The 14321-nt window shown below is 35.5% G+C and overlaps 1 protein-coding gene across 3 annotated transcripts in view; it reads right to left on the bottom strand.

Annotated features, from left to right (window-relative positions):
• The window catches only part of LOC127793113 (DExH-box ATP-dependent RNA helicase DExH14), a 74816-nt gene that overhangs the window by 916 nt on the left and 59579 nt on the right, over positions 1-14321 (bottom strand). For all 3 annotated transcript variants that reach the window (XM_052323895.1, XM_052323896.1, XM_052323897.1), the window contains 8 exons: positions 13555-13710; positions 13323-13466; positions 11537-11604; positions 11278-11443; positions 11135-11197; positions 9895-9990; positions 8744-8911; positions 1564-1734 (listed from right to left, as the gene is read on the bottom strand). In XM_052323895.1, the coding sequence (XP_052179855.1) occupies positions 1564-1734; positions 8744-8911; positions 9895-9990; positions 11135-11197; positions 11278-11443; positions 11537-11604; positions 13323-13466; positions 13555-13710 (1032 nt within the window). The remainder of the gene's footprint in view (positions 1-1563; positions 1735-8743; positions 8912-9894; positions 9991-11134; positions 11198-11277; positions 11444-11536; positions 11605-13322; positions 13467-13554; positions 13711-14321) is intronic.

Genomic DNA, 14321 nt, shown 5'->3' with positions numbered 1-14321 from the left:
TGCAAAGTTACTAGATAGGGAGTGAGCATCAACGGAGAGGTAAGTACAAGCTCACATCCAAATCACTGACTAGGAACATTGATATACTGCTTTGCAAAAATTGAGGCATGAACTCACAAAAAAGTCTAAATGGAAATAAATTGTTAGTATCTACAGTAAGTCATCCAATTTCACTTTCCTTCACACAATAATTAAAATTGCCATAAAGTGTTAATAAGCAAATTCTAACAAGTTCAATATTCATCATAGTTGCTGTATAATGAACAGGAGATTACAGAAGTTTGAAAGATTATACAAGTAATAGTGATGGGGGACAGCAATGAAGACAAAGTTGAAGATCAAATTTGACTAAGAAGCAGCTGGAGAAGAGAAGAAGCCAAGGAGAAGAAAAAAGCATAGACAGAGAGAGAGAAAAACTCAAGAAGAGAAAATAACATTATTCAAGCATCCAAAGCTGAATGGAAGATTACATTACATGCCTTAAACCTATCAAATATAAATCCCTGAATCAAATATAATTCTATCATCTGAACAACTATGATAAATCAAAACAGAACCAATAAAACAAGCTAAAACCTAATCTAAATCTTGTTTAAAAACAAAAAATAGAGAACATATCAAAATATCCCTATCAAATAGGTACCTCAAATAAATATAGGTAATGTCCCTCATATATTTACATTTTTCTTAAAAAACGACATACTTTAGAGGCTTTTTCTTCATTCGAGGCGCCCAAACCATCTTCAATCAAGTACTATTGATTTTATCCTGAATAAGTGCATTTACTTTTCGCTCAAGAAAAAAAGCATCCCTGTACTTAGTCCAAGTTGCTTTAACAAAATGATTAAGAATGCATGATTTGTGCCTTGGGTGTCACAGTTAATTACTTTTTTGGAGTTTTTGAATATTACTATGACCTCCTCATTCGTGCCTACCTTTTATTAGTAAGCCGGTTGCCCCCTAATTTTTCAACTTTTCCCCAAAGTTTTAAATTAGAATTTACAGCTACTTTAGCTTCATCTACTAAATGACATCAGCAAATGTCACAAGACATATCTGTACAGGTCTAATCAATCCATTTTTGGCTCATTTTTATTCTAAATAAACCATTCAAAATGTAGGGGTCTCAGACTATATACAAATTGTATGAAGATCTTTCATGTTATCCCCCTAACTTCATAGTATTTGTTTAATAAAAAAATCTTTCGATAGTTGACCCCTCACATAAAAATCCGATGCAACATAGATCTTCCATATATTCTAACTTATTTTTGTATCTTGTACTTCCGGTAGAAAAATGGGGCCTTCTAATGCAAAATTCATGTATCAATGAAGATGGGGGTATCCTACAATCCAGTCTTCAAAGCTAGTCCATACAGACATCCAAATCAAGGTTCCCCAGTCTCATGATTTAAAATTCATCTTATAGACAATTATCTTGACTTCAACATTGGATGATGTAAAAGATCTTCAACTTCCTTATTGACCCAACTGAATAAAGAACAAATCACACAAATTCTGCGTAAAAGACGAAGGTGAAACAATGTTATATACTTCATGCACCTGATATAATCTTGAAGCAGTTGAATTTCCAATGAGAGCATGCAACGTTGACTTGGAAAGATCCAGTAGTTGTTGGACACTGGAAACTCCCTTTCTTCTTAGCAAACTCACAAGATCATCATTCATGCATGGCAACATCCATAGAGAGGAATCCTCGCCAAACCATAGACCCTGAAAAGTGAATGCTAAAACTATCAGATGAAGCTTAAAGAGAAGGAAAGATTATTTACATAGAAAAAGTGTAGGAATCATGAAAGATTACTTCCAGGATAACTACTTTTTCCGTGGCTATGCTGGTGGAAGAAAACTAAACTAAGATATCTATAGAATTACATAATAAACTCGGGCACAGAAATAATGTTTTAAGAAACAAAACGAACAAAAACTGAATGGGAAAAATCTGACAAAGGGAGGTAGCATAAATGGAATCAAATTAAGGATAGCACAGGTAACAGGGCCTTGAGTTCTGTTCATGATACAAAATACTAGAGTGGCCACATAGTGGGATAAAGGCTTAGTATGTTGTTGCTGTTAGCTGTCACCCTCTGTTGTCAATATGAAACTTCTATCAGCAAGATGACTCAAGTCTCAGTAATTTTGAGAGAAAAAAAACAGATGAATTATATGTTCTCTAGATGTATTTGCTTGAAAAAAGAGAACCAAGCCATAAAAATGATGAAAAAAATGAAGTAGTTGGACCATATAATATTCCAAACGAAGCATGAAAATGCATGGGGAAAAAAGGCATTATGTGGCTCATGAAATTATTTTATGTGATCCTTAAATAGAGGAGGATGCAAATGAATAGAGGACTCTATTACCTATTTATAAGAACAAAGAAGATATTCAAAGTTGTGGAAATTATAGAGAGATCAAGCCAATGATCAATACCATGGAGCTTTGAGAGATGATGATTAAACAAAGTTTAATAAGACAAACTAAGGTGCCTGAAAAATCAATTTTATTTCACGGTAGGTCAATATTGGAAGCTATATACTTGCTGAAGAGCTTGACAGAAAGGTCTAGAGAAAAATAAAAGAATTTAGAGTCTTTATAGGTTTAGAGAAATATCAAGACAAAATACCCAACCAAAGAAGGCTTATGGAAGGTTTTAGAGAAGAAAAAAAAAATCCCACACTGCTTATATATGTGCTACTAGAGACACGTATCAGAAAGTAGAAATATGTGTGGGACAAGCTGAGACTATTTGCTGAAGACATTGCTTTGATGGATAAGATAAAATACATGTGAAAAATAAAGCTAGAGATACTTTATAATCTATGTTAGAAGACGACAGATTTCCTAATGCAGCTTTCCTAATATGCAGATTCCTAATATTGTTTGTATCTGTGGAAGCAATAAGCTGTCAATAGTAGGAGTGTGGTGAGCTTGCTGATGTAGCAGATTAATGTTATGTTATTTCTATCTGTTGTATTTGTTATAATCTTGTTAGGCTGTTAGGCAGTTAAGGCTAAGTATATAAGCTTAGTCTCATTTTCAGTTCATGTTGTGGTTATTATTGTTTTCTTTCTAATCAATAAAGTTTGCAAGGTATTCTTTCTTCTCTCACAGTTTTCTTCTTCTTCTTATCGTGAAGCTCTTGCTTCATGGTATCAGAGCCCCTAGACTAGCGTCAATGGCCTATATTCCTGAGTTTAGTTCTTCTTCTCTTCCTCATTCTTCTTTTGCTCTATCTTCAGCCACACAATCTGATTTCTTAACAGTGGCAAAGGCGTTTAATTTTATACTGATTAAATTGGATTTCGGAAATTATCTTTTCTGGAAGGTGTAGATTCTAGCCACAATTAGGGCGTTCGATCTATTGCCTTTCATCAACAAATCTCCTCCTCCATCGAAGTACATCTCCAATGCCACCTTCGATCATGATGCTCCGATCGTGAATCCTGAGTATCTCAACTGGATCAGGTCAGATTAGTTGTTGCTAGGTTGGTTATTTTATACCGTAGAGAAAGATGTTCTTGTATAGGTGATTCATTGTAAGTCATTTGTCAAGGTATGGACAATTCTTGAGAATCTTTACTCACAACAAACTGTTGTCCAATCTTTTCAATTAAAGCAACAGTTAAGATCTATAAAGAAGCATGATTTGTCTGTTAATGATTACAATTTGAAAATCAAGACCATAGGACATGCCCTAGCTACTATTGGAGAACCGTTAAATGATAAAGATCTATTGATGGCAATTCTTAATGACTTGGATAATGACTATAAAATTGTTGTGAGTCTTATTACACATAAGATGGATGAGATTAACATAGAAAAAGTTCAATATTTGTTACTGATGCATGAACAAAGGCTAGCCGACAAAAATACATCTATTTCGTCTGTTTATGGTCTTGATTATGTGCATGTAAATCTTGCGTCTCAACGGTCTAGAAATGGGAGTGGCTCTAATAAAGGTGGTTTCCTCAATAGATGAGGTCTATACCACGTGGAGGTAGGTTTAGAGGAGGAAGAGGCCGTGGTAGGTCATCAGGTAGAAGGATATATTGTCAATTATGTGGGAAACATGATCACCTCGTGGATAGATGCTATCATAGATTTGACATAAACTTCTGGTGTGTCTCCAAGTCAAAATTTCAACAATTTGGTAGAGGTGGTGATGTATTGCAGTCTGATTCACAGGCATTTGTAGCTAATCCCATTGGTACTAAAGAGGCTTTCTTGACTAAGTTAGGGCCTGCACCTGGAACTCACTATGGTTATTTGTCACAACCTTCAGAGACACAGTCCCAATCCTCCTCATTTTCATCCTATAAAGGAGAACCATCTTGGCTTGTAAACTCCAAAGCCACAAGCCACATTACCTCAAGTCTTAACAACCTTTCCCTTCATTCTCCCTACAATGGCAATGACAAAGTTGCAGTGGGTAATGGTAAGAAGCTTCCCATTTCTAAAATTGGATTTAGTCAATTTTATACCCAAATTACTCTCACTTCTATCATTTCTTTACCTAATGTGCTTCATGTCCCTAATAAGAAGAAAAACCTTATTAGTGTTTCTCAGTTTACTAAAAATCATAATGTGATTGCTAAGTTTCACTCTAATTCTTATTTGGTCAAGGACAAGGATTCAGGGCTGGTGCTATTATGAGGGATCATATGCTCATGTTGAATCCAAGGCTGTGTCTTCTATCAAGTCCAGAAAACCTGCTGCTCATGTGTTTGCTAGTGTGTCTTCTTCTAATAAATGTAAAGGACAGAGTATGTCCTCTTTGTCCTCTTTCAATGTGACTTCTAATGTGCCCTCCGATGTAAAAGTAGACCATGTCAACAAGATATGTTAGCAATGGCATGCCAAGTTAGTGCATCCTTCCTTTCATGCACTTCACTCTGTTTTGAATAAAATCAATGTTCCTTGCTCTAGTTCTGGTATTTCATTTTGTGATTCCTTCAAATTGGGCAAAATGAATTAGCTTCCTTCTGCTAGTTGTTAAATTACTGCAAAGAAACCTTTAAAATTGGTTTATTCAGATTTGTGGGGTCCCTTCTCCTATTCTTTCCATTGCGGGGTATTGTTATTATATCATCTTTGTTGATGCTCACACTAGGTATACATGGCTATATCCCTTGAAACTCAAGTTTGATGCCCTGACCATTTTCAAAACTTTCCACAAATTTGCTGAGCTACCATATCAATCTAAACTTAAAGCCCTTGAAATTGATAATGGTGGTGAATTTAAGGCTTTTTTACCTTATCTTCATGCTTGTAGCATTCAGCCTAGGTTTACTTGTCCTTACACACACCAACAAAATGATGTAGCTGAAAGAAAACATTGACATATAGCTAAGATAGCTCTTACATAACAGCTCATGCTCACATGCCCTTAAAATTTTGGGTAGAAGCATTTCAAACTGTTGTCTACACTATAAACCTGTCACCAACCTCACCTCTCAACTTTAAATCTCCCTTTAAAATTCTTTACAACAAACAACCTAACTATATGTAATTGCAGCCCTTTGGGTGTGCTTGTTTTTCTTTTCTTTGACCCTATAACAAGCACAAATTCAATTTTCACTCTACCAAATGTGTGTTTCTTGGTTATAGCCATGTTCAAGCTGGGTATAAGTATTTACATCCTTCAAGAAGAATCTATGTGTCAAGACATGTGCAGTTTAATCTAGAGGAATTTCCCTTTCCTCATTTGTGTTCTACTTCTCTTTCTTCTTCTTCTTGTTCCCCTCAGTCAGTGTCAAATGGCCAGTCCACTACGTTTCTTCAATCTCTTCCTTCCTTTCCTTTTAGTTCTTTCACTCCTCAAGTAGCACAACCCTCTATCCCACCCTTATCTTCTTCAGTATCTGATGATTCTTCTTCTAGTCATTCCTTATCCACTAACACTGATACTTCTTTTTCTTTACCCAATAACATTGATCAGCCACCTGTTTCGTCTAAACTACCTAAGTATAAAGCTGCTCCAACACCTTCTGTTCATTATATTGGTCACTAGATCTAAATCCAAGCAGCTACTTGTTACTTCTCCTCATGCCTTAGTGAGTTCCTAAGAACCCAATTTTGTTCAAGACGCTTTATTAGACTCTAGTTGGTTTAAAGCTATGCAGGAAGAGTATTCTGCCCTTCAATGCAATCAGACATGGGATTTGGTTCCATTTTCTCCAGATATGAACCTTATTGACTACAAGTAGGTTTTCACAATTAAATACAATCTTGATGGGTCTATTCTTAAGTATAAGGCTCGGCTAGTAGCTAAGGGTTTCCTTTAAAATCATGGAATTGACTATGAAGAAATATTTAGTCCAGTTGTCAAGACTCCTACTATCAGGGTTTTGTTTTCCTTGGCCATTACATTTGTTTGGGATATTCAGCAAGTTGACGTGAATAATGCATTTCTTAATGGTGATCTAAATGAAGAAATATTTATCACTCAGCCTGAGGGGTTTGTGAGTTCTCATTTTCCTTCACGTGTGTTGATTGAAAAAGTCTCTTTATGGGCTTAAACAAGCTCCTAGAACTAGGTACACAAAATTAAGATCTGCCTTGCAAGATTAAGGTTTTAAAACAACTGTTTTGATGCTTCATTGTTTATTAAAAGAACCTCTCAGTTTGTGTTGTTCGTTTTGGAAGCAAGAGCTTCATGATGAGAAGAAGAAGAAGAAGAAAACCGCGAGAGAAGAAAGAATACCTCACAAACTTTATTGATTAGAAAGAAAACAATAACCACCACAAAATGAACTGAAAATGAGACTAAGCTTATATACTTGGCCTTAACCGCCTAACAGCCTAACAAGATTATAACAAATACAATAGATAGAAATAACATAACATTAATCTGCTACATTAGCAAGCACACCAAACTCCTACTATCGACAGCTTGTTCCTTCCACATTCCCCCTCAAATCAAACTGCATAGTAGATGACAAAGAGCTAGGTTGTATACTATCTGTAGGCTATCGGGAACAACAACATGGTTGTGATACATAGGTGACAGCTTGAGACCCATCTTGTTGCACAGAAACAAAAATCTATCATTTGACAACCATTTAGTGAAGATATCAGCCACCTGATGAAGAGTGGGAATATATCGAATGTCAACATCACCATTTTCAACATTTTCTCTTACAAAATGCACATCAATCTCAATGTGCTTGGTCCGAGAGTGGAACATGAGATTTTCAGCAATGCTTTTAGCAGCTAGGTTATCACACCAAAGAATTGAAGTATTCATACATGAATAACCTAACTCCAAAAATAGAGATTTAAGCCACAAGACCTCAGTCACCCCTTGTGCACAACCCTATACTTGACTTCACCGATAGACGTGTCCACTACAGATTGTTTCCTAGAGCCTCAAACCAATAAATTTTTGCCAAGAAAGACACACAACCCACTAGTAGACCGTCTAGTTACCTTACAACCCACATGATCAGCATCTGAATAGATTGTTAAAGACAAATCATTAGGAGATGGAGCAAATAACAGGCCTAGACCAACTGTCCATTTAAGATACCGAAGCAATATTTTACAAGCCAACCAATGTTGTTGCTTAGGTGAGGACAAAAACTGACTCAATTCATTTACTACAAATGCAATGTCTAGCCAAGTATAGGTCATATACTGAAGAGAACCAATGATAATTCTATAGAGAGATGGCTCAGAAAACAAAGCACCCTCATCAGTCAAGGAAATGGAGTTGCACAGGGCTTGCAATCTTGCATTATTGCCTTTTTCAATAAATCCAAAATGTATTTGGATTAAGTAAGATATATACCAGTGGGATCTCTATGAGCTTCAAACCCTAGGAAGTAGTTAACAGATCCTAGAGTTTTAAGGGCAAAATGTGTGTCCAAATCTCGAATTATGTCTTGAAGAGCTATAGAATTAGAACCTGTGACAAGAATATCACTATGGTTATTTGTTTGATTTTATTTATTTGTATCGTGTAGTGTTTTATTTATTTGTATAATTTTATTGTATTTAGCAGCTGTAGTTTATTTCTTTTCCTTTTTTGTACAATTTATTTTTTCTATACATATTTCCTAAACTAGTTTAGGAAACTATCTAATTAGACTTAGGAAACTGATGCCTATACGAATGATAGGTGTTGTATATATGTGGCTGGAATCCATTAGAATGAATAAGATTGGTCTTTTATCTTCTTCTTAACAATCTAAAAGCTTTAAGTTGGGCGGGGCAAAAACAAAATATATGGAATGTAAGTTTGGTAAAAATATAAGTGTAAATGATGTTATGATCAGACTTGAAGATCAAGTCATTCCATGAAAAAAATTAGTTCAAATATCTTGAATACTCACTACACATAAAAAAGTGCTTTAGTCTATGATCTATTTGCAGATGACACTGTTTTGATGGATGAGAGAAAAGGTGGTGCAAATACTAAGCTTGAGATATGGAGGGAGACTTATTAGAATATAAAGGATTTCAGTTGAGTACGTCAAAAATCAAACATATTTTATGTAAGTTAGAGTAAAAATATAAATGTGGATGATGTTATAGTGAGACCTAAAACTCAAGTCATTCAAAGAAAACATCAGGTCAAATATCCTGGATAAAAGCATCAGGTCAAATATCCTGGGGTTAATTGGGCCCCTATTTACATCCCTAACCAGCTTCTCTTTTTCTCCATCAGGTCCATCATTACTGTTAAACAAGGGTCAAAGCAACCACAGGAAGGAAATACCTGCATGATCATTTGAAGAAGATGCATACAAGTGATTGTGCTGGAAAGCCATCCACTGTTAGCACATATATCTATCATGGCCTGTATGATACGTATGCTTTGATCCAACACAGATTTTAAGTCCGTGATGTAGTCAGTGATTGGTAATTCTAGCTGCGAAAAGTGTGCCTGTAAACCAAATATCATGATGGACCAAATATCACTATTATGGAAATAATGTAGTAAAAAGAAAGATTGACCAAAATGGCCAAAAGAAAAGAAAACCAAGAAATTACAAAGACTATTACATTTGATTTGGTAGTGTCAATTCTTGTTTTTGGCTTTTGTTGCCTGTTTATTTTTCCTTCCATAATAGTGATTGGTGATCGAGGGCAGGACTTAATATCAACAATAAGGTTGCTCCTTTGAGATTGAATGATCATGGTTTTGAGTTGTGAAACAACCTTTTTGTAAAGGGTAAATACAAAAACGGTCCTTCCGCAACCCTTGTAAAGCATGGAGTCTCGTGCACTGGGGACACTCCTTTAATAGTGATTGGTGGTCCGTAGTGGAGGGGAGTAGTCATGGTGGGGTTCGGCAATGAGTGGTGGTCGGCGGCTGGAGATGGTTAATGGTGGGTGAGTGGTGGTTGTAGTTAGAAGTTATGGTGATAGTGAAAGGGTAGTGAGAAGTGGAGGCAGTGGTGGTGGGTGAGAGGAGATTTGAGTCCTAAGATCACAATGGAGGTAGTGAAAATGAGAAAAAAAAAAAAGTGTTATAGGAACAAGTGAAAACACACCTTTTATTTCTTTATTTTTAGTATGCTTTCATAACTTCAAAATTTTCAAAAACTGATGGAGAAAACATCGACAATATATTATGAGATATATTTTGGTTCAGTTTTCAAGTTTTGGAAAATATGAAATGGGAACATCACAAGGTCGTAACCTACCTTAGCTTTGCTAAAAAATTGTTCATATATCTGAGAAACAGTAAAACTAACCAGGAAACAGCAATATTTTGAAACCCGTTGCAGGAAACAGCAATAAAGAAGAACAAGATGCCCTCTCGTTTCCATTTTCAAATATTTGGGCAAAAAACACATGGGGAAAAAAAAATACCAAATGTTGTAATAACTTTTTCTAAAATATGTTTCAAAAGTAAAGACGAACCTGGAAAAGTAGATTTGCTTTAACATGTGGATCATCTAGACGATTCTTATCCACCATATATGGAACTTTATGAGATAATGCCTCATTGTAATTCTCCTATAACAAAAGTGAGAACAGTTAAAAGAAAGTTCAACAAACATCTCATGTCCACAGGGCACTATATATCAAAGTGTTTGATTACTAAGTTCTCAAACCCAAAAATTCATGGGAAAAAATTCAGATTTTTAAGAATTCTTCATTATTTCCTGTGGAACAACTTGTGTTTTCACATAACACATGGGCATGGTCACTTTAGTCATCTTGAAGCATCCATGTCAAGCAAGAATCAGAAGCCTTCTCAGTTGGCAGATGCTCAATTGACAAAGAACGTGTATACTCTGCCCTTACCAAAACGTCATTTACCCAACATTCTTGTGTTGCCCATTAGGATCTCCATGTAACACAGCTAATGAGGCAGAATTTTCATGTAGTTACAGATCACAGGAAAACATTATCAATTTGGAATCAAGGGTTAAACTTGTAGATGATGATTTTCATTGTACAAAAAAAGCACCATTTAATAAAATTTAAATAGGTTTGCATTTAATAGCAAAGCAAATAAGAGCAACCACAAGATATTTATTTTCCATTCACTACCTCTTGATGTACATGGCAAAACCTCAGAGGAAATGAGAAAAAGTATAGTATATTTAGAGCAACAAAATTTTGTTTCACTGTACTGCTTATGGAAATTTAGATAAGGATCTGCTTAAATTAGCCAGTTGACATAAGTGTTCAAGATGATACTTCTAAGAATTTGTAATCCGATACCTTCCACTAGCTTCTTTGGTTCCAAAAAGTGATCAAGGTGAAACAACTTCCATAACTGATTACTATTATTATTATTATTATTATTATTATTATTATTATTGGTGAGTATCCGACAATGATTACTTATTTTAGCATTTCAGTAAGTATTTCAGTTTCTAAAGTTTCCTAAATGGAAAAAGGAATCATGCCCATGTATCAATTCAAAAGCCACTTGAGAGTACATAGGTGCTTAACCTATTCACAGGGAAACAATGTGATATCGTTATCGCATGCTGCAAGCTCAACTGCCAGACAAATTTATAATTTATGCATATATACAAATTTTCATCCATAAATCAGAATGATTTTAATATGCAAAATACATTAATTTTGCTGTCACCCAGAAATAAATTTACTCAAATATAGAAGAATCCTATGGTTAGTATCCCACCTCATTATGCCGCACAGGAAGCTCATCATATTCAGATGCACCAGACAGTATGTGAAGGAAAACCTGGAAAGAGGCACATGAGCTAAATTTCTTCCGAGAGTGCAAAAATGCAAGTCAAATAGTTGTCATGTAAGGGCTTTTACTTCAAGTGATGTATCTGTGCCTATATTTGCACCAAACATTGACACGGTCTTGTAGCTGAGGTAATATTGAGAGGCAATTGAGCCCAACATAATAGGCTCCACACTGTCTTCATTCAGCCTTACACATACACTGTCCTCTAGATCCTCAAACGTGTTTTGCACCAAGCTGCCAAACAGAATGAATGATAATGCAAGAAACCAATATATTGAATGAAATGTTGCATTCTCATAAATTTGGGACTTGAATTCAAGATATTACCTTGATAAGTAAGAACTCAGAGTCCCAGATTCAGTACCTTCTAAGCCATAGTAAGCTGGATTTACCATCTGAGATAAGAACATATTTGTTAAATATCAAAATTGTATATAGAAATAAGGATGACTAAAGCTGTAAGTCTAAATCATATTCTATATGCAATAATCATCACTCCAAAGTTAGAAAATAGATTTGACACATGCATTTACAAACTCTGTGTACAACTCATTTGTGATTTTATTATCACTATCACACGCTTTCTTTTGGATAAATAACTAATCATCTAGAACACGATTGCCAAAAAGGGGGCCATATTTAGTACAGCAGGAAAAAGTAAGGACAATTCTACCTAAAACAAAATCTAATATATTAGAGGAGACAAGGGAACTTTGGAGAAGAAACAGTGGTCTCCAAAAACCAAGAAAAGGGGGAAGTGAAAATGTTACTCTTCTTGCAAAAACTCAATAAAACTCCTGACAGCTCTCAAATACAATTTTACACTATATATGCCCCATGACAAAAAGGAAATAGGCTAAAGACAACCCAGCCTCCTACTTGCACAAGGCTAACTCTTATCCAGAAACATGATCATTGCAACATCACCCAATGCCAAAACAAATGCTCGAAGAATCTCTGTGCACTGCATGTAAAGTAATCAACCAAACAACCACTACTGACTCCTCTTCCTCTGATTATCAAAGGTAAGAATAGAACAAAGCAAGCAATTCAAATGACGAAAGTCACTACAAGCTTTAGACCTCCATGGGGGGAAAAAAAAAAAAAAAGAACACAACTCTACCTTTGTTATAGAATGCTAGATAAAAAGAGAAAAAAAAAAAAAAAACTCCTGTACGTAATGGAAACCACACCTATTTGCCCTCCCCCCATCCTGCTGATAATTAAGCTGGATTAACCTATTAGGTTACTTCTTGTTACATGCCAACATTTTACTTTCTTTTTTATTTTTCTTATTCATATAACTTTTGAGGGTGAGCCTTGGTTGCAACAAAAAGGGAGTGAGCTAGATGGCCATGGGTTTGTGTTATGGGAAAAAGCTAGGGAAAAGATGCATACAAATACAACTCTTCCCTGACCTAGCAAAGCTGGGAGTTTTGTGCAATGATCAAACATTTTAACCATAATTTTGGGAAATTTTCAATTTCAACACAGGAGCAGATCAAACAATTTGGGAAATTTTCAATTTCCATCCAATTTCAAAGAATTTAACCATAATTTTGAGAAGAAATCAAATAACTAAACACCTCCGAAGATTAAACTCATCCAGACAGTAAAAAAAAAGACATTTATCACACAGTTCACTTTGTGGAATGTACTACTATGAACGCAATACATAACACTTTATCACAAAATTTGTGGAATGTACCACTATGAATACAATAAAATATTTTTATGTAATCTTCCCCATGAGTTTCAGACACAAAATGCTTTACTTCAACCTACGCCTGGTGCTCAAAATGGTCGCTCTGGTTATAAAACAAACAAGGATGCCTTTTTCCTTCTTGGAACTCTTTTTTTTCATCATTCACAACATTTAAAATGTTTTTAAGGATTTCCCCATTCCTGAAAACAGCTTAACGTCCTCTGAAGGTCCAGATCTGCAGTCATAGTTAGACTTATAGATAAAGTTCTCCAATGGTCAAAACAGATTAAAAAATTGATCCCTTGCAGATAAAAGAAGCAATGAGTAAGTTCATAGGATAATTCTGGACCAAGGGACAGAAACTTGATCTAGTTACAAAACAGCAACAGGAATTGACAAAAGCTTTACCAGTCTTCGGAATAAATAAGTCCAGGTGAGATAATGTACTGCATCCTCTTTATGGCAAATTGTACCCGAAACTATCTCAGCATTTATGTGATCATGCAAGTGCTCCCTTAGACTACTCTCAACTGGAAAAGGTTCATACAGAAACTGTAAAACAGAAAACAAGTTATTTCAACTGTGAACAAAGGATAGCAATCTGATTATTTCAAAAAGCATGTCATAATCTTTCTTCAACCTTTTTATAGAAGCTCTTTTTTGGTTCATGGACAAGAATGACAGCTTTCCCATGTTGATCATATTGTGGTCTGCCTGCACGACCCATCATTTGCAAGATATCCGTGATTGGAAAATCAACATACCGCTTTGTTTTCGCATCATAGTACTCTGTTCCCTGGAATACAAGTAGATGTGCCGTTAGACTACAACTAACTAGGCATGGCCAAAGGTGCATGGCAGCAGTTAGGTACACTACATGCTAAATAGTAATTAACTTAGGTTAAATGTGGCAGAATGGGGGATCCTTGTTGAGGCTGATATGGCATCAGATGCAAAAAGCTACTGACATGATATGTTAGTCGGACCTGGATGCTCACATAAACACGACTGTCAACCAGTGATACTGGTAATGATACTAGTTTTTCATATGCTACAATCTGTGGATCCTCGCCTCTTTCTAATCCAAGAACAACAGGCAGCAGTTCATGAGCAGCAGTAACAGCATTTTCTTCCTCCTTTTCCTTCTTTGGGGCAGGCATGGGAAGAGAGCTTATACTAATTGGTTAAACTGATGGAATTATCCACCAAAAAATTAACAAAATGAAGTTGTCTTGAATCAAGGCAGAAAAATCAAGAAGAATTGCCATAAATCAAGGGAAGAGGATTTGCCACAAATCAAGGAATAGCTATCAATTAGCATGTAATTAGAAGTCAAAGATTAACTGTCAATTAGCATGTGATTAGATGTAATTAGCTATAACTTAGACCTTAATTTTAGCCAGCCTA

This window comes from Diospyros lotus, unplaced genomic scaffold, assembly GCF_014633365.1.
Source record: "Diospyros lotus cultivar Yz01 unplaced genomic scaffold, ASM1463336v1 superscaf1, whole genome shotgun sequence".
NCBI lineage: Eukaryota > Viridiplantae > Streptophyta > Magnoliopsida > Ericales > Ebenaceae > Diospyros > Diospyros lotus.
Note: the sequence above shows the minus strand (reverse complement) of the source record. Positions and strands in the feature narration are given on the sequence as shown.